The 15,453-nt window shown below is 56.7% G+C and overlaps 2 protein-coding genes across 3 annotated transcripts; one reads left to right on the forward strand and one right to left on the reverse strand.

The window, feature by feature from the left end:
• Positions 1 to 1,642: 1,642 nt before the first annotated feature.
• P2RX6 (purinergic receptor P2X 6) lies at positions 1,643 to 11,219 on the forward strand. Of its 2 annotated transcripts, XM_058036631.1 has the most exons (12): positions 1,643 to 1,778; positions 1,883 to 2,027; positions 2,226 to 2,297; positions 4,330 to 4,405; positions 4,833 to 4,926; positions 5,205 to 5,285; positions 6,021 to 6,162; positions 6,338 to 6,447; positions 7,572 to 7,665; positions 9,280 to 9,345; positions 10,037 to 10,114; positions 10,840 to 11,219. In XM_058036631.1, exons 1-12 carry the CDS (start codon positions 1,654 to 1,656, stop codon positions 10,876 to 10,878), a joined length of 1,122 nt encoding a protein of 373 aa, XP_057892614.1. In that variant the 5' UTR covers positions 1,643 to 1,653; the 3' UTR covers positions 10,879 to 11,219. The 2 variants fall into 2 exon arrangements, with proteins under 2 accessions (XP_057892614.1, XP_057892615.1); XM_058036632.1 differs by lacking the exon at positions 5,205 to 5,285.
• Positions 11,220 to 11,754: 535 nt separating this feature from the next.
• Positions 11,755 to 13,378, reverse strand: LOC131090940 (transmembrane protein 17B-like). The gene is made up of 4 exons (XM_058036633.1): positions 13,261 to 13,378; positions 12,892 to 12,995; positions 12,396 to 12,509; positions 11,755 to 12,036 (listed from the first exon to the last, which is right to left on the reverse strand). The coding sequence occupies exons 1-4, from the start codon at positions 13,376 to 13,378 to the stop codon at positions 11,755 to 11,757; spliced, it is 618 nt and encodes a 205-aa protein (XP_057892616.1).
• Between the last annotated feature and the right edge of the window lie 2,075 nt (positions 13,379 to 15,453).

Consider the following 15,453-nt stretch of genomic DNA (forward strand, 5'->3'; position numbering starts at 1 on the left):
ACTGTAGGGGACCTCAGAGAACTATTCCAGACAAAAGAAACTTAACAAAAAAGTTTATCATGAAAAAAAAATGTTTATCATCAAAAATGAGTAGGAAAGACTGTACTCTTTTATGGTCCAAACTACACATTTCTAAGATGCTGTGCCTGCTGAAAGCAACTTCAGGTGGGACTACCTGTCATGAATGTACAGAAGGTTTATAATTTCTTCCTAAAAATATTAATTTAAAATTGTGGAGTACTCCAGGGGAGATGACATGAAGAAAAATTCTTTCTGAGATATACTGATCCATTTACACATCCCATCCCACCTGCATCCAGGGAAGGAGACGATTCTGGTTCCTGAGCACTTCAAAGCAGTCAGATGGCAAATCCCCTCTGCTGGCCACCATCCATCTGGTGTCGTCAGCCCTGGGCTCTGGTAGGTCCCCAAACCTCCAGCAGGGCAGACTGGAATGGGTCCTTGACGTATCCTTGATGTAAAGCTTGGGCTGCTCCACCATTCAGAGGAATGACATCATTTTCATCAGCTGGAAAGAAAAATTGTCCCTCCCTTGGTCAGGAACTGGTCTGTACTGGTTTAGCACAGGCTGGGAGAGCTGGGGGTGCTCACCTGGAGAGGAGAAGGCTCCAGGGAGAGTTCGGAGCCCCTTGCAGGGCCTGAAGGGGCTCCAGGAGAGCTGGAGAGGGACTGGGGACAAGGGATGGAGGGACAGGACACAGGGAATGGCTCCCAGTGCCAGAGGGCAGGGCTGGATGGGATATTGGGAATTGGGAATTGTTCCCTGGCAGGGTGGGCAGGCCCTGGCACAGGGTGCCCAGAGCAGCTGTGGCTGCCCCTGGATCCCTGGCAGTGCCCAAGGCCAGGCTGGACATTGGGGCTGGGAGCAGCCTGGGACAGTGGGAGGTGTCCCTGCCATGGCAGGGGTGGCACTGGGTGGGCTTTAGGGCCTCTTCCAGCCCAACCCATTCTGGGATGCTCGTTGTGGGGAGACCCCGCGGCTGGAGGCGGCGGAGGCTCGCCCGGCTGTCTGGCAGGCCCCGCGGCCGCTGTGTCCCTGTCGCGGCCGCTGTGTCCCTGTCGCGGCCGCCGTACCCCGGCCCCGTCCCGGTGTGAGGGCTGCAGGCCCGGCCCAGGGGCTCCCCCCACCCTGTCCCCGCCGCCATGGCAACGGGGAGGGGCGGGGCTGCGGAAGGGGAGGGGCGGGGCTGCGGGAAGGGCGGGGCTGCAGTGACTGAGGCCGCTGGCTCCGGGGCCGCTTTTCCGTCCTGGTGCCGCTATCCTCACCGTGCTCCCCTCTGCCCTCAGTGCCGCTATCCTCACCGTGCCCGCCTCTGCCCTCAGAGCCGCTATCCTCACCGTGCCCGCCTCTGCCCTCAGTGCCGCTTTCCTCACCGTGCCGCCCTCAGTGCCGCTATCCTCACCGTGCCCGCCTCTGCCCTCAGAGCCGCTATCCTCACCGTGCCCGCCTCTGCCCTCAGTGCCGCTTTCCTCACCGTGCCGCCCTCAGAGCCGCTATCCTTACCGTGCTCCCCTCTGCCCTCAGTGCCGCTATCCTCACCGTGCCCCCTCTGCCCTTAGTGCCGCTTTCCTCACCGTGCCGCCCTCAGTGCCGCTATCCTCACCGTGCCCGCCTTTTCCCCCGGTGCCGCCATGCCGGGCCCACCCTGCGGGTCCCTGCTCGACTACAAGACTGCCAAGTTCTCTCTGACACGGAACCGGCGGGTGGGGCTCTTGCACCGGCTGCTGCAGCTGAGCGCGCTCGGCTATCTGCTGGGGTAGGGACCGTGCCCTCGGGCTGGCCGCTCCCCACTGGGGCAGGGACATGCTCCCAGCCCTCGGGCTGGCCGGGGCTCCCTCAGAGCCCCCCGCACATCCGCAGGTGGGTGCTGCTGCTGCGGAAGGGGTACCAGGAGCGCGACACAGCCCCGCGTGTCGCCGTGGTCACCAAGGTGAAGGGGGCGGCGGTCGCCGAGGCCGCGGGCCGGCGGCTCTGGGACGCTGCAGATCTCACCTGGCCCCCGCAGGTACGGCCGGGCCCCGGGTGGGACAGGGAGGTCACACATACGGTCAGTCATCTCGACAAGGGGATGCCGCGGATACCACAGGTCTCCCAAAGTCCTGGCAAGTCCATTAGTGCCTGTTCTGCCCATGGTTCTGCCCATGGTCCCCTTGGACCCACCCCGGTGTCAGCCTCCCTTTGACAGCACCTTCTTGCTTCCCAGGGAGAAAATGTGCTTTTCCTGGTGACCCATTTCATTGCCACAGTCCAGCAAGCCCAAGGCACCTGCCCTGAGGTGAGTGAATGGACCTGCCCCAGCCTGGCCCCACGGGGCTGAGATGGAGCCAGTGATTCTGCTGCTCAGCAGAACCCAGTGGAAGACCAGATAAAAGGGAAAATGGATTTATATTCCCACAAAACCCAATTCCCCTCATACTCGGTCATAGCGCTCCCCAGCACATCTGCACTTGCTCTGTCATACCTTCATTAGCCAAGATGTGCATGCACATGCTCTACCAGAACTGTTTCTGTTGGCCAGGACAGGGGACATGGGCCTCTCCAGCTCTGAACTCTTTGTGTGCTGGCACTGTATGACTATTCCAGGCTTTCTGCTGTCCTTGAACAAGAGGATGCCTTGACACACAATCCATGGATACCTGTGTCATGTTTCCTTGATAGCTCCCTGCTGCAGAACTAGTGTCCATCTTAGTGTCCTATTTTTAGGAGGAACAGAGCACGAGCTCTAGATGGTTTTCCAGCTATCCCACACTTAATTGATTATGTTCTCTGGTAGAATTCTTCCCTTTAAGGCTGGAGTCAGGCCAGCTCCTCTGCTGAGCTCTCCCAGGCTGAACCCAGCTCAGCAGATGGGAGCAAATGTCCTTTAAGCTGAACCACTGCTGGCACTTTGTACCCAAGTCAAGCACCAATTGTCCTAATGGTCCTTTCAGCTCCTGCTGTGGCCAAATGCTGCAGAGGAGGAGAAACACTGGGTTTGGGTTGGGGAAAATGGCACCAATGATCCATCTTTAAGATGCTGAGAAATCCTAGGGTCCCAACAGGGAGGAAGACAACTGCTGTAGGGCATTTTGGGGTTCTCCCAGGCAGCCACAGGCACCTCTAGGTGCTGGGTTTGCAGTGTGCAAGCCGAGGACACACAGAGCTGAGGATTTCATTCCATTCCAGAGCTGGGGTGTGTGTGGGTGCCTGTCCCAGCCTACACCCCGTGCTAGTCTCCAAGAGCTCCTCAATTCCTGGCACTGGGACTGTAGATGACATTCATATTTGGAAAGCTTTGAATATTTAGCAGTGGCAGCTTTTGGCTTTGCAGGGAGTTTGAGTTGCCTTAATATTCTTGATGACCAGAGTATTTGGTGCTGGCAGATGAATTTGCCTATGGCCAGAGGCAGCATTGAATATGAGCTGAGCTGTTTCAGCAGCTGTACATGCACTGAAGTCTTTGCATCCTTTTATCCCTTTATGTTCCTTTTCAGACTACCAAGTTCCCCCCTTCCCATGCCTTCTCTTCCTCCCATTCCCTAAACACCTGGTGCAATCCCCAGATGTTCTCCTGCATCCCATAATGATTCCAGATCCCTAGCAGACCCTACCCAGCCCAAAGATACTGCTTCTCTAAGATCATGCTGGTGGGTTTTACACCTGAATGAATGGCTGTGCTGGGGCAGCCCAGGGAAGGCCTGAACAGACCCCCACTTCTGAGCACATAACAGAGGATTTCCCCCCAGCATTTGGGCCTCTGTGCCCTCAGAGCTTGGGGAGTGGGTTTTTGATGAGCTGGTGACTCCTGTTAAGGCCTGGGCTAGATGGGGGAGGTGTTAATGGCGTTTCCCCAGCTATGATCATCTTTCTGTGTTTGAATAAGAGGTTTTTACTGCTCCTGACAATCAGGTAGGTCCAGAGTAAGGGTGAAGGTCTCTTGAAAAACTTGTGTCATGCTAGGTTTAGGGTCTACTAAGCTCTTCCCCAGGGAATTCATCATGGTACTTTACAAGGTGCTTAACGGGCTCAGTCATTAGGGCCCTCCTGAATCCCTCTGTGCTGGTTCCCAGTTCCATCTGGAAGGTCTGAGGTAGCTCCTGAGGCTTCCTCTGCCACTGAGCAGCAGGACACAAGTACTCTGGAGAGGAGAGATTGATTGCCCTTTGGACATGCCTCTCTTCTGACTGGCTGGAGGCTGGTGGATGTTCCTGTCTGTCTGGGGAGCACTTGGAGAAGCAGGAGCAGCAGTGCAGCAATGCAGGGGAGTGACAGCATGGCCTCAGGCAGCTGCACAGCACAGTGACAGCACCTCTCTCTGTCCCTCCCAGAGTCCCTCTGTCCTCGACGGGATGTGCACAGAAGATGCAGATTGTCCCATGGGAAACCCTGTGGTTCATGGCAATGGTACTGTGTGTTTTGCTAAAGAAATAAAATCCTAGAATGGTTTGGGTTAAAAAGGAACTTAAAGCTCATCCTGTTCCACCCCCTTCCACACCTCCCACTGTCCCAGGTTGCTCCAAGCCCTAATGTCCAGCCTGGCCTTGGGCACTGTCAGGGATCCAGGGGCAGCCATAGCTGCTCTGGGCACCCTGTGCCAGGGCCTGCCCACCCTGCCAGGGAACAATTTCTCCCCAATATCCCAACTGAACCTGCCTCTGCCACTGGGACACCCTTCCCTGTGTCCTGTCTCTCCAGTCTCTTGTCCCAAGTCCCCCTCCAGCTCTCTTGTAGGCCCTTTAGGCACTGGAGGGGGCTCTGATATCTCTTCAAAGTCTTCTCCAGGTGATCAACCCCAACTCTCTCAGCCTGTCTTATATTGTCTTGTTTCTAGGGATAAAAACTGGGAAATGTTTGATGTTCAATGCCACCCATTCTACCTGTGAGATCTATGGCTGGTGTCCTGTGGAGAATAGCACCCTGCCCAGGTAATCACACACGAGGAGACAGCAGATATTGGGAGCTTTGGCTCTCTCCCTCTGTGTTACCAGGAGTCTGACCACATATGCCCAAGGACAACCAGGCTCTGAGAGACCTCTGACATTGACTTTCTGGTCAGTTAAACTCAGAGGGCGTCACCCAAGAGCATTTTTTGCACCTGTCCATTGTAGCCAAAATCTTGGGGTTGCAGGAGAGACTGCAGAGCTTGGGAAATAGGGCCTTGGCCACTGTGCAAGACTTGACTTTGTTGGTGGTTGTTTTCTAGGAAACCTCTTCTGGCTGAGGCAGAGAATTTCACTCTTTTTATAAAAAATACTGTCCACTTCACCAAATTTAACTTCTCCAAGTAAGTACAGTACTTCCCAGCTGGGCTGAGCATGCAGCCTGGTCCAGCCTTGGCACTGAGCCTGTGATGGGGCTGAGGAGCTGAAGCAGTCGTGGAACCAGTGGCACCCAGGGCAGGTGGTGCTGGGGCAGTCAGGGCAGGACAGGTGTTGAGGTGCACACAGGTCACTTCAGCTGTCCTGGCTGTGCAGCTCTAAGAGCAGTGGGATGGGGACACCTCAGAGAGAGGGACTGGTGTCCATCTGCCCATGTAGAGCACTGCAGAGAGCTGGACAAGGCCAGCCATTCCCAAGCTCTCATTTGGAAGTGAAACTAATAGTTTTGTCTTTTATTCCTTGCAAAGTGGTTTCACAGAAGGCAAGTAAAGGGCTGCACTGGCCCCACAGTTCCAGGCACGCAGGCTGTGCTGCCTTACCATGGCAGGAGATATGGCATGAACTGTCCCTCTGTTACCATAGCAGAGACCAGAGCTGGGTGCTGGGAAGAAACAAAGGAGCACAAAGAGGTGGAAGGGAAGGCCATGGCACATGCTATAGAGGCTAACTCCATGTGAGATTCCTCTGGGCTGGTTTGTCTCCACCCTCTTCCATCTGAGGCTTTAGGCGAGGCATTGACTGTCCCCCCCGCCGATGCAGGAGCACTGGCAGGCCCAATGCAATGGGAGGGTCCCCTTTGCAGTCCCACAGCTGGGCTCCATGACCTCCCACAGCCCTGCCTCCCCTCTCTCCTGTCTCAGGTGCAACACTTTACAAACCAGTGACCCCACCTATTTCAAGAGCTGCACATATGATCCAGTCTTCAACCCCTCCTGCCCTGTGTTCCGTGTCCGTGACATGGTGGAGGCAGCTGGACAGAACTTTGGAGACCTTGCACTGCTGGTACTTGTTTTTTATACAACTATGGAAGGCAATTCAAAATTCCCCAAGGATGCGAGCATGAAGCAGAGGACTGACCTGTAATGCTAAGGGAATATGTGATCTGGGAATGTCTGAACAGTTAATGACTCATCTAATCTGATTCCATGCTTTTCCTGGAATAAAATGTGTTTTGCAGGGGGGAAGCATCAGAGTTCTTATCGAGTGGAACTGCGACCTGGACCACCCCGCTACCCAGTGCCAACCACAGTATTCCTTCAGCCTGCAGGACATGAGGTACAATTTCAGGTGAGGATGCTGGGACAGTGGCCACACAGGCCTGTGGGATCAGCACATGGCAGTTGTTTGAGATTTCAGTTCTGATGGATGCTGAAAGGAGCAGCAGGGACAGGCAGTGTGCCTCGGTCAGTTCACAGATGACACTGAGCTGGGTGGGAGTGTGGATCTACTGGAAGGCAGGAAGCCCTGCAGAGGGAATGGACAGGCTGTATCCATGTGCTGAGGCCAGTGGTGTGAGGTTCAACAAGGTCAAATGCCAGATTATGCCATGGAATGTTCTAGGCTGGGGCAGAGTGGCTGGAAAAGTGCAGGCAGAAAAGGACCTGAAGATGAATGTGAACCCAGGTGTGCCCAGGTGGGCAGGAAGGCGAAGGGCACCTGATCTGTGCTGGCACTGCTGGGGCACCTCCAGGGCTGGGGCAGCTCTGGGACCCTCCTGACAGGAGAGACCTGGAGGGGCTGGAGCGTGTGCAGGGCAGGGAACGGAGCTGGGAAGGGGCTGGAGCCCCAGGAGAGGCTGAGGGAGCTGGGCAGGGGCTCAGCCTGGAGCAAAGGAGGCTCAGGGGGCCCTTGTGGCTCTGCACAGCTCCTGACAGGAGGGGACAGCCGGGGGGTCAGGCTGTGCTCCCCGGCCCAACAAGGAGCCTTATTGGAGGGAACAGCCTGAAGTTGCACTAAGGGAGTGTTTAGATTGCATGAGGGATTCAAAAGCTCTGTAGATGTGGCACCTGGGGACATGGGTTAGTGCTGGGTTAATTGTTTGGACTTAATGATCTTAGACACCTTTAAGGCATTGGGAAATGGCTGCTCAGTACAGGGTTGCTGTGGCAATTCCCAGGCTTTGTAGCTCTTTTGTGTTTGGAGCGCAGCAGGGCATTACCCGCCTGAGGGCAGGGACCTGTGACTGTCCCCACCTGGGCTGGGCACACTGAGAGCTGCGTGCTCCCAGTGACCCAAACTGGATGCTGAGGGGATGCCGATGGCCCACTGTTGGTGCCAGTGAGTCATCACTGCACGTGTGTGCCCAGTCCCCAGCCTGGAGGACAAGCAGGAACCCAGAGGCCCAGCAATCCTTTGGCACTGGCACCCCCTTCCCTCCGTGCCTTTCTGAGCCATCCCACTGTCTCCCACAGAACTGCCTCCTACTACTGGGGCTCGCAGCGGCAGCTCCACCGGAACCTGCTGAAGCTCTATGGGATCCGCTTTGACCTCTCCGTGCATGGCCAGGTACCGGCAGCTCCCCACCCCGGGGCTGACTCCTCACACCACGGCTCCCACCCTGCCCCCGTGGTTTCTGCTGCCCTCACTTCTCCCCACCTGGGTGAACTCTTCACTTCTTCCCAGAGTTCTCTAAGCAAGCAGGAGAAAACAGTCTCTCCTGTTTGAAGAAAAACCTTTTGGTAATGCCCTGAGAGGGGGAGTTCCCTCTCTGAGGGTCTGACATGGGGGCCATGGAGTGTTCAGTAGGCAAGGTGAGCTGGGCTTCAGGGTGTCCCTCTGACAGTCTTATGGTGGGAGCACCCTGACAAAGATCAACGTGAACTCTACTGAACCTGGACAATTAATCCCTTCTTGATTAAAAGTACCCTCGGGGGGAAAAAGTGTGATGTGATTGAGGCTGGATATGCCCCAGCCATATGCACTGAGAGCCCGGAAACGCCCTGTGCCCTGCACTCCTCCTCAGCACTGTGGGCAGGAGGTAAAGGGGGATTCTGCTTCTCTGTCCTGCTCAAGTGCAGTGCTGCACCTGCTCTGGTGTCCCCAACAAAAGGATTTGGAGCTGCTGGAGTGAGCCCAGAGGAGGCCATGGAGCTGCTCCAGGGCTGGAGCCCCTCTGCTCTGGAGCCAGGCTGGGAGAGCTGGAGGTGCTCACCTGGAGAGGAGAAGGCTCCAGGGAGAGCTCAGAGCCCCTTGCAGGGCCTAAAGGGGCTCCAGGAGAGCTGGAGAGGGACTGGGGACAAGGGATGGAGGGACAGGACACAGGGAATGGCTTCTCAGGGTTAGTTGGGATATTGGGAAGAAATCCTTCCCTGTGAGGGTGATGATGCCCTGGCACAGGTTGCCCACAGAAGCTGTGGCTGCCCCTGGATCCCTGGAAATGTCCAAGGCCAGGTAGGATGGGGCTTGGAGTACCCTGGGGTAGTGGAAGGTGTCCCTGCCCATGGCAGGGGTTGGAATGAGATGAGCTTTAAGGTCTCTTCCAACCCAAACTATTCCATGGTTCCAAGATTGTTGATGCTACTCTGTGCAGCATCACTCACAAACTCAGTGCTTAGCTTTCCAAAGAGGGAGCTGTGCTGAGAGCACTTCCCACACTGAGAGATGTCCACAGCTGGTCTTTCATGTTCAGCAGTGCCCTTTGTACCTGAAGAAGGTGAAGCACACAGTGCAGGACGGGGTGTACCACTTCTAGGCTGAGAGAGCAGGTCCAGGAGCTGTGGAGCAGGAGAGAACAGCCAGAAGAGAAACCACCAGACTCATTTGTGAAGGGAGGGATACATCACATCAGGGTTGTGTTTGCTGGGATGTGGTTCCATAGGTGGCAGCTGCAGCAAAGGGAAGTTCCTGCTGTGCAGGAACAGGTTCCTGCAGGAGCAGGTGGGTCACAGTAACCTCTGCTGCTTCCAGGTCATCAGGCACCTCAGTCCCTTCTTTGACAACCAAAGGGGGTTGGAGTCAGTACAGCTGCATTTCCTACAAATCAGCATGGGGAAATATCCCTGGATCCTTCCAGCACCTCCTGACTTTGAGCATGCTGCCCTGCAAGGCTCAGCCCACAAGCTTCTCACCCCTCTGACCACTCTTCACCCTGTCTCTTGCCCCTGCACTGTTTCTCACCAGGCTGGGAAGTTCAGCATTGTTCCTACTGCCGTGAGCTGTGGCACCAGCATCGCCTTCTTTGGTGCTGTGAGTACCCCAGATACACTCTTCTCCTTTGGTCCATGCCTTGGGAATTGCCACTTCTCAGTTGTTTCCCTGCCTGCCTGGCACAAGGCTTCCTTAGTGGCAGCCAGCACAGAGGGGAGATGGTCTGGCAGGGTGTCACTCAGGTCTCCCTGTGACCATCAGTAATGACACCACTGCATTGGGATGCTGAGTGCTAGCAGAGTCACATCTCATGGTGGTCAGGTTTATGTGTGGATCCTGGGACACAGCATCACTGGGATGCTGCTGGCAGGAGAGAGCAGCTCCTCTCTGCTTCTCCTCTGACTGAAGGGATGCAGTCTCCTGTCACTATGGTGAGGCAGCCCCTTGTGGAGCCCTTCTGTGGCTCTTCCCTTCCAGCAGAGTAACAGGGAGGTCCCCCACCTGTGCCCCTTTCCCCCCTGACACGCTCATCACAGTCCATATATGACTGAAGGTGCTGGAACAGCCCTCCCTGCCCATCCATTGCAGCCTGGGGACCCTGTCTGACCTCCTGTGCAGCTCCTGGGAGCAGGCTGGGTCAGAGAGGGGCCAGTGGAGCTGGCTGGAGGCAGGCCTGGCTCACTGCCCCAGCAAATGCCCTCAGCTGGCTGCAGGGCTCAGGGGGAGCCAGGATGGAAGGCCAGGCATTGCTGTGGGAAGGTTCCCATCTTCAATGTTTGTCTGTCTCCAGGCTACAATGGTCTGTGACCTGGTTCTGCTCTACCTTGATGCAAAGGCTGACCTTTATTGGAAGGAGAAATTTGAAGAGGTAAGGAGAGGGCCACATGGGAGAGAGGAGGTTTTGAAGTGACTCATTTTGGATTTAATGATTTTCTGCCCTTTGGTTAAAACTCAGTTCCCAAGATCAGGGGAAAACCTGGTGGAGCAGCTCTTAGTTTTCAATTTTTGGTCTTGGTTGCTAGTCTGAACTGGGAGAGGGATCCAGCTGGTGCTGGGAGTCAGGGAAAGTTGCGCCATGACCTCAGCTACTGTCAAACCATCCATCAGTGGGCCACCATGGAGACCTTACCTGGAAAACTGACCCAGCTCTGTGCTTTTCACCCTCTTCCAAAGGGAATCTTCTGGGATCCCGTGCAGAGAGGTGCCAGCTCCTCAGGGCACATCCTGATCTGTGGTTCATTGACAGGTTCATGTGCTAAGCATGATTACATTGTGGGAATTCACTGCCCTGGTGAATCAGGGAGTCACAGGGAGGCCCCTACAGACCAGAAGAGCTGGCAGCCATGCCTCACGTCATTTCCAGCTTTGTCTGGCCAAGTCTTTGGAGCCTCTGAGGGCTGAGATCCCCCATCTCCTGGTGAACTGTCCTGAAGCTGCTCCATCCAATGAGGGGGAAACTTTCCTAATGCCTGATCTCGAATCCAGAGTGGGGTGTGTGGTGAATCTGGTTGCATAGAACCAAGCAGAGTAGCCAAGGGCCACCTGGGCTGCCTCCATGCCTGCTGTATACTGACGTCCCTGTTCATTTTGCAGGCAAGACCCCCTAAAGGTGAGCCTAAGGCCACAGCTTAGGGACGTCGGGAACGCTCCACCACGAACGCCCTTCCCTGCAGAGCCACCTGCAGGTAGATCCGATGGGGACACGGCTGCAGCCCTGGTGGAGGAGAGCAGTGCTGGCCCAGGTGGGCACTGCTGGGGTTGGGGTCTGCCTTCCCTGCAGAAGCACTGGCAGCAGCAGCAGCAGCTCTTGGCTCCTGGAGCACCAAGCCATGCCAGGGGCCGCTCCCAGCGCTGACAGCCGGGGCTGGGCCACAGCTGCCCACGGAGCTCCTCCAGAGGGTGCTGGGGAGCAGCTGCTCCTGCTCGGCACACGAGGCTTAAAGCATTTTGCATTTCTACATGTTCCAGTGATAATGGGCCTTGATTTCCCTTGAAAAACAGGGATGCAATGGAATAAAGCTGTTCTGGAAGTGGGAAGAGGTTTTGCTCTGTCTCTAGCCCCGAGGGACTGAAGGTTGTGGAGTGCTGCTCCTGCACCTCGTGGCACCCTTCCAGTTGGGATGGCTTGGTGTAGGCCACCTGGATCCTCAGAAGCTCCCTGGGAAGCTCAGGGAGGGTTTAGGAGGCATGTTTTGAGTTCCAGCCCTGGGCTGGTACTTCCTAGGGGCGTGCAGTGGCTCCTGCACCCTGATTGCTGCCTCCTATCAGGGCTGATGCTCAGCAAGGACAGGCACAGCCCTGGGGTGAGCCGGAACATTTCAGAGGTGCTGACCCCTGCCTCCGCTTTTCCCAGGCCGTGTTAGCTAGTGCAAGGCGGGGATGAGCTGGGCTGTGCCTGGGTGCTGTTCTGGGGCCTCCACAAAGCTCAGAAACAGTGTCTGTGGGTTTGAGCACTGTTTAATGCTCCTTGCCAGGACCAGCTGTGTGGGGTGGGGGGGTCATGCAGCATCAGCCCATCCCGGCTGCCTGTCCCCCTGTGCCCCCAGGCTCCAGCCGGGCCCTGCCACCCTCCTGGAACTGCCGCAAGTAGAACTGCGCCGCCAGCTGCTTGGTCATAGTCCTCAGCACCAGGAAGGCAGCCACGATCTCGAGGAGGAGGAAGGCCAGGAAAAAGCTGTGCAGGGGCACCTCCAGCGGTAGGTGGATGACCTGCCTGTCTGACAGCAGGAAGAGCAGGAGGGGCAGCTGGATCAGGAAGGAGAGGAGCAGGAACCCAGCCAGCTCAGGCACCTGCAGGATCAGAACCTGCTGAGATAGGGCAAGGAGGCAGTGGTGGCCCGGGGGGACCCTCTCTGCCCCTGGAGGCTCCTGCCTTAGCCTCTGCTGGCCTTGGAACCCGGGGACCAGGGATGTCCCTGCTCCATTGAGCTGTGGTCAGATGCTGTCAAACCCCCCCATGGAGGGACAGAGCAGGAGGGCAAATGGGTCCCCTTCATTCCCTCTCTCCAGGTCATGCCTTTACCCACGATTCTCTTCTAGGACAGCTCCAGGTAGACCTCCAGAGAAAGGACAGTGACGGGCACATGGCTCCTAAGCAAGGGGATATCCAGCTCCCCCAGCTGGGCTGGGCCAGGGCAGGCAGTGCTTACCTTCTCCTGGAGGTTGCCCAGGTAGCCCAGGTAGAGGCGGGAGCCCTCAGCCAGTGAGAGGATGAGGAAGGCTGTGACCAGCAGGAACTGATAGTGCCACGGCAGCAGGTGGTACTGTTATGGGGGCACAGCCTTGTCCAAGTCCAGCTGTCTGTGCCCAGCTTCCCTTTCACGTGCACCCTTCCCTGCTCTCCATGCCCAGCTCCCTGTGCCCTCCTCCCCATACCCAGCTCTCCATGCTCTGCCAGCTCTCACCATGCTGGTGCCCAGCTCTGCCTACTCTTCCCCCCCATACTGACCATTCCTGGCTGGAAAGTTCATGATTTCTATCTCTAGCAGAGATGACCAATCTTTTCTCCTGGGGGTCAGGGCATTTTGGGGATCCATTAATTCTGAAGAGGCTCCTCTGTCTCCTGCCCCCTTTGTCCCCCACCCATGCCTAGGGGACATGGCAGGAGCAGCTCCCCCCATCCCTGCGTGCCCCATGGGATGGTACCTTCAGGTGCAGCATAATCCCCTCAGCCAGGCACCAGACTGGGAAGTAGTAGACATTGAAGTAGAGCATCACCTGGAGGGGCAGGCTGGACAGCACCTTGTGAGCTAGGCAGGACAGGCAGGGATGGGCAGGCTGCTCACCAGCCCCGGGGTCCCCCTGCCCAGAGGGACCCCCCTCACAGCTTGAGGGGAGCAACAGACCCTGGCTCCCACAAGCAGCTGATTGCAGCAAATGTTCTTAGTTTTGCTCCCCTCCCTGGTGGGTGGGTTCAGGGACCCTTTGGGGCTTTGGTGTGTGCAGAGCAGGGCCATGGGGATGGACAGACAGCCCCTGTTCCCAAGCCCCCCCTGCAGAGCCCCGTGCCCATACCTGGCTGGGAGCTGGGGGCAGTGCCGCTGTCCCACGTCTTGTTGTTGATGAAGAGGGAGCCACTGAAGGCCACCAGGCCCCGGCGCAGGCTGGGGGGCAGCGGGGTGGGCACAGCCATGGGCTGTGAGCCCTGTGAGCAGCCGAGCCCTGCTCAGCCCAGCCCGGCTCAGCCCGGATTAGCCAGGAGGGAATCAGTGAGGTGACAGGCCAGGCTAATGCGCAGGGCCACGCGGCCATTGGCTCCCTGGGGACAGGGCAGCTGATCTGGAAGGGGGATCTGGGAAAGAATTCCCACCTTGGAACACCAAGCCCGTGCAGGAATCACAAGGTGGAGTTGCCAGGAAATCACAAGTCACAGAGCATCTCCCCTCAGCAGCATCTCCAGGGGGGGACAGCAGCTTGTACCTGTCACTGTGACTTGCAGCAACTGCACCCTCTCGCAGCAAGGCTCTATCAACACAAATATTGCTCAAAGAGCCCTGACAGATGAGGATGCCTCATGAGAGGATTGTACTCTTCACCTGAAATGCTTCTTCAAGGCCTCCAAGTTCATGGAGCAGTTACCCATCACTGTGAGTTCCTCAAGCCCCATCCAGGCTCAGGGGTGCTGGAGGGAAGTGGGGGATGATGTATTAGGGGGTGGCTGAGCCAGAGGTGAATGAGAGGAAAAGGTTCTTCAGGAACTTCAAGTTTGAAATCACAAAATTATTAAGGTGGGAAAACCCCTCTAAGATCATCACGTCAAATTATTATCCCAGCACTGCCAGGGTCACCACTAAACCATGTCCCCAGGTGCTACATCTACACATTTTTTTGAACACTTCCAGGGATGAGGACTCCACTGCTGCCCTGGGAAGCCTGTATAAAAGCTGGACAAACCTTTCCATGAAAAAATATTCTCCAAAATCCCCCCTGCCCCTGCCCTGGCCCAGCCTGAGGCTGTTCCCTCTGCTCCTGTCCCTGTTCCCTGGAGCACAGCCCGACCCCCCCGGCTGTCCCCTCCTGTCAGGAGCTGTGCAGAGCCACAAGGGCCCCCTGAGCCTCCTTTGCTCCAGGCTGAGCCCCTGCCCAGCTCCCTCAGCCTCTCCTGGGGCTCCAGCCCCTTCCCCAGCACTGTTGCCTTCTCTGGACACACTCTATAAGTGTCAGTCAGTTCTACCCAACAGATCTGGTCTCACCTCATGATCTTCAGCCTCCAACTCACCCCATAAGGTGCATCAGAGAAGCTGCTTCAAATAGTGGGAGCAAGTGCTATAAATGAGGTCCTTAAAGGGCCAGGAACTGTCAAGGAACACAAGAAACAAAAGAAAGAGATGATTCTTTTCCTGGATAAAGCTAAAGTGAAATTGCAGAGCTCACTGCCATATTCTGCCAAAACCAAACCATCGGGGACTGAAAGCATGGTTAGACCAGCATCTGACTAGCTGAAGTTGTAGGATCACAGAATGGTTTGGCTTGGAAGAGACCTGAAAGCTCATCCTGTGCCACCCCTGCCATGGGCAGGGACACCTTCCACTGTCCCAGGCTGCTCCCAGCCCCAGTGTCCAGCCTGGCCTTGGGCACTGCCAGGGATCCAGGGGCAGCCCCAGCTGCTCTGGGCACCCTGTGCCAGGGCCTGCCCACCCTCACAAGGAAGAATTTCTTCACTATATCCCAGTTTCTTCCCAATGTTCCAACTTGCTCTTGTCCTGTCCCTCCATCCCTTGTCCCCAGTCCCTCTCCAGCTCTCCTGGAGCCCCTTCAAGCCCTGCAAGGGGCTCTGAGCTCTCCCTGGAGCCTTCTCCTCTCCAGGTGAGCACCCCCAGCTTTCCTGGCTGGGCTCCAGCCTTCAGAGGATCTCTGTGGCCTCCTCTGAACTTGTTCCAGCAGCTCCAGGTCCTTCCTGTGCTGGGACCCTAGAGCTGGATGCAGTTCTCCAGATGGGGTCTCACCTGCACGGGGCAGAGGCAAAGCCCTAGCTGTCCCCCAGGCCCTGCCAGCACACAAGTGAGACATGGGCAGGGTGACAGGCACGGCCCCAGAATCTGAGGAGCAGAAGCTGGTGGAGAGCTCAGGATCTGGGGGCATCAGGTCTGCGTGGGCAGGCAAGGTGAGCAACTGAGATTATACCTGGGCAGTCTGGTGGAGGTAATGACACGGGGCATGTGCCCCAGCTGGGCTCTCATTCCTCATGGGAACAGGCAGTTTATTAAG

The sequence above is a fragment of the Melospiza georgiana genome, chromosome 18, assembly GCF_028018845.1.
Source record: "Melospiza georgiana isolate bMelGeo1 chromosome 18, bMelGeo1.pri, whole genome shotgun sequence".
NCBI lineage: Eukaryota > Metazoa > Chordata > Aves > Passeriformes > Passerellidae > Melospiza > Melospiza georgiana.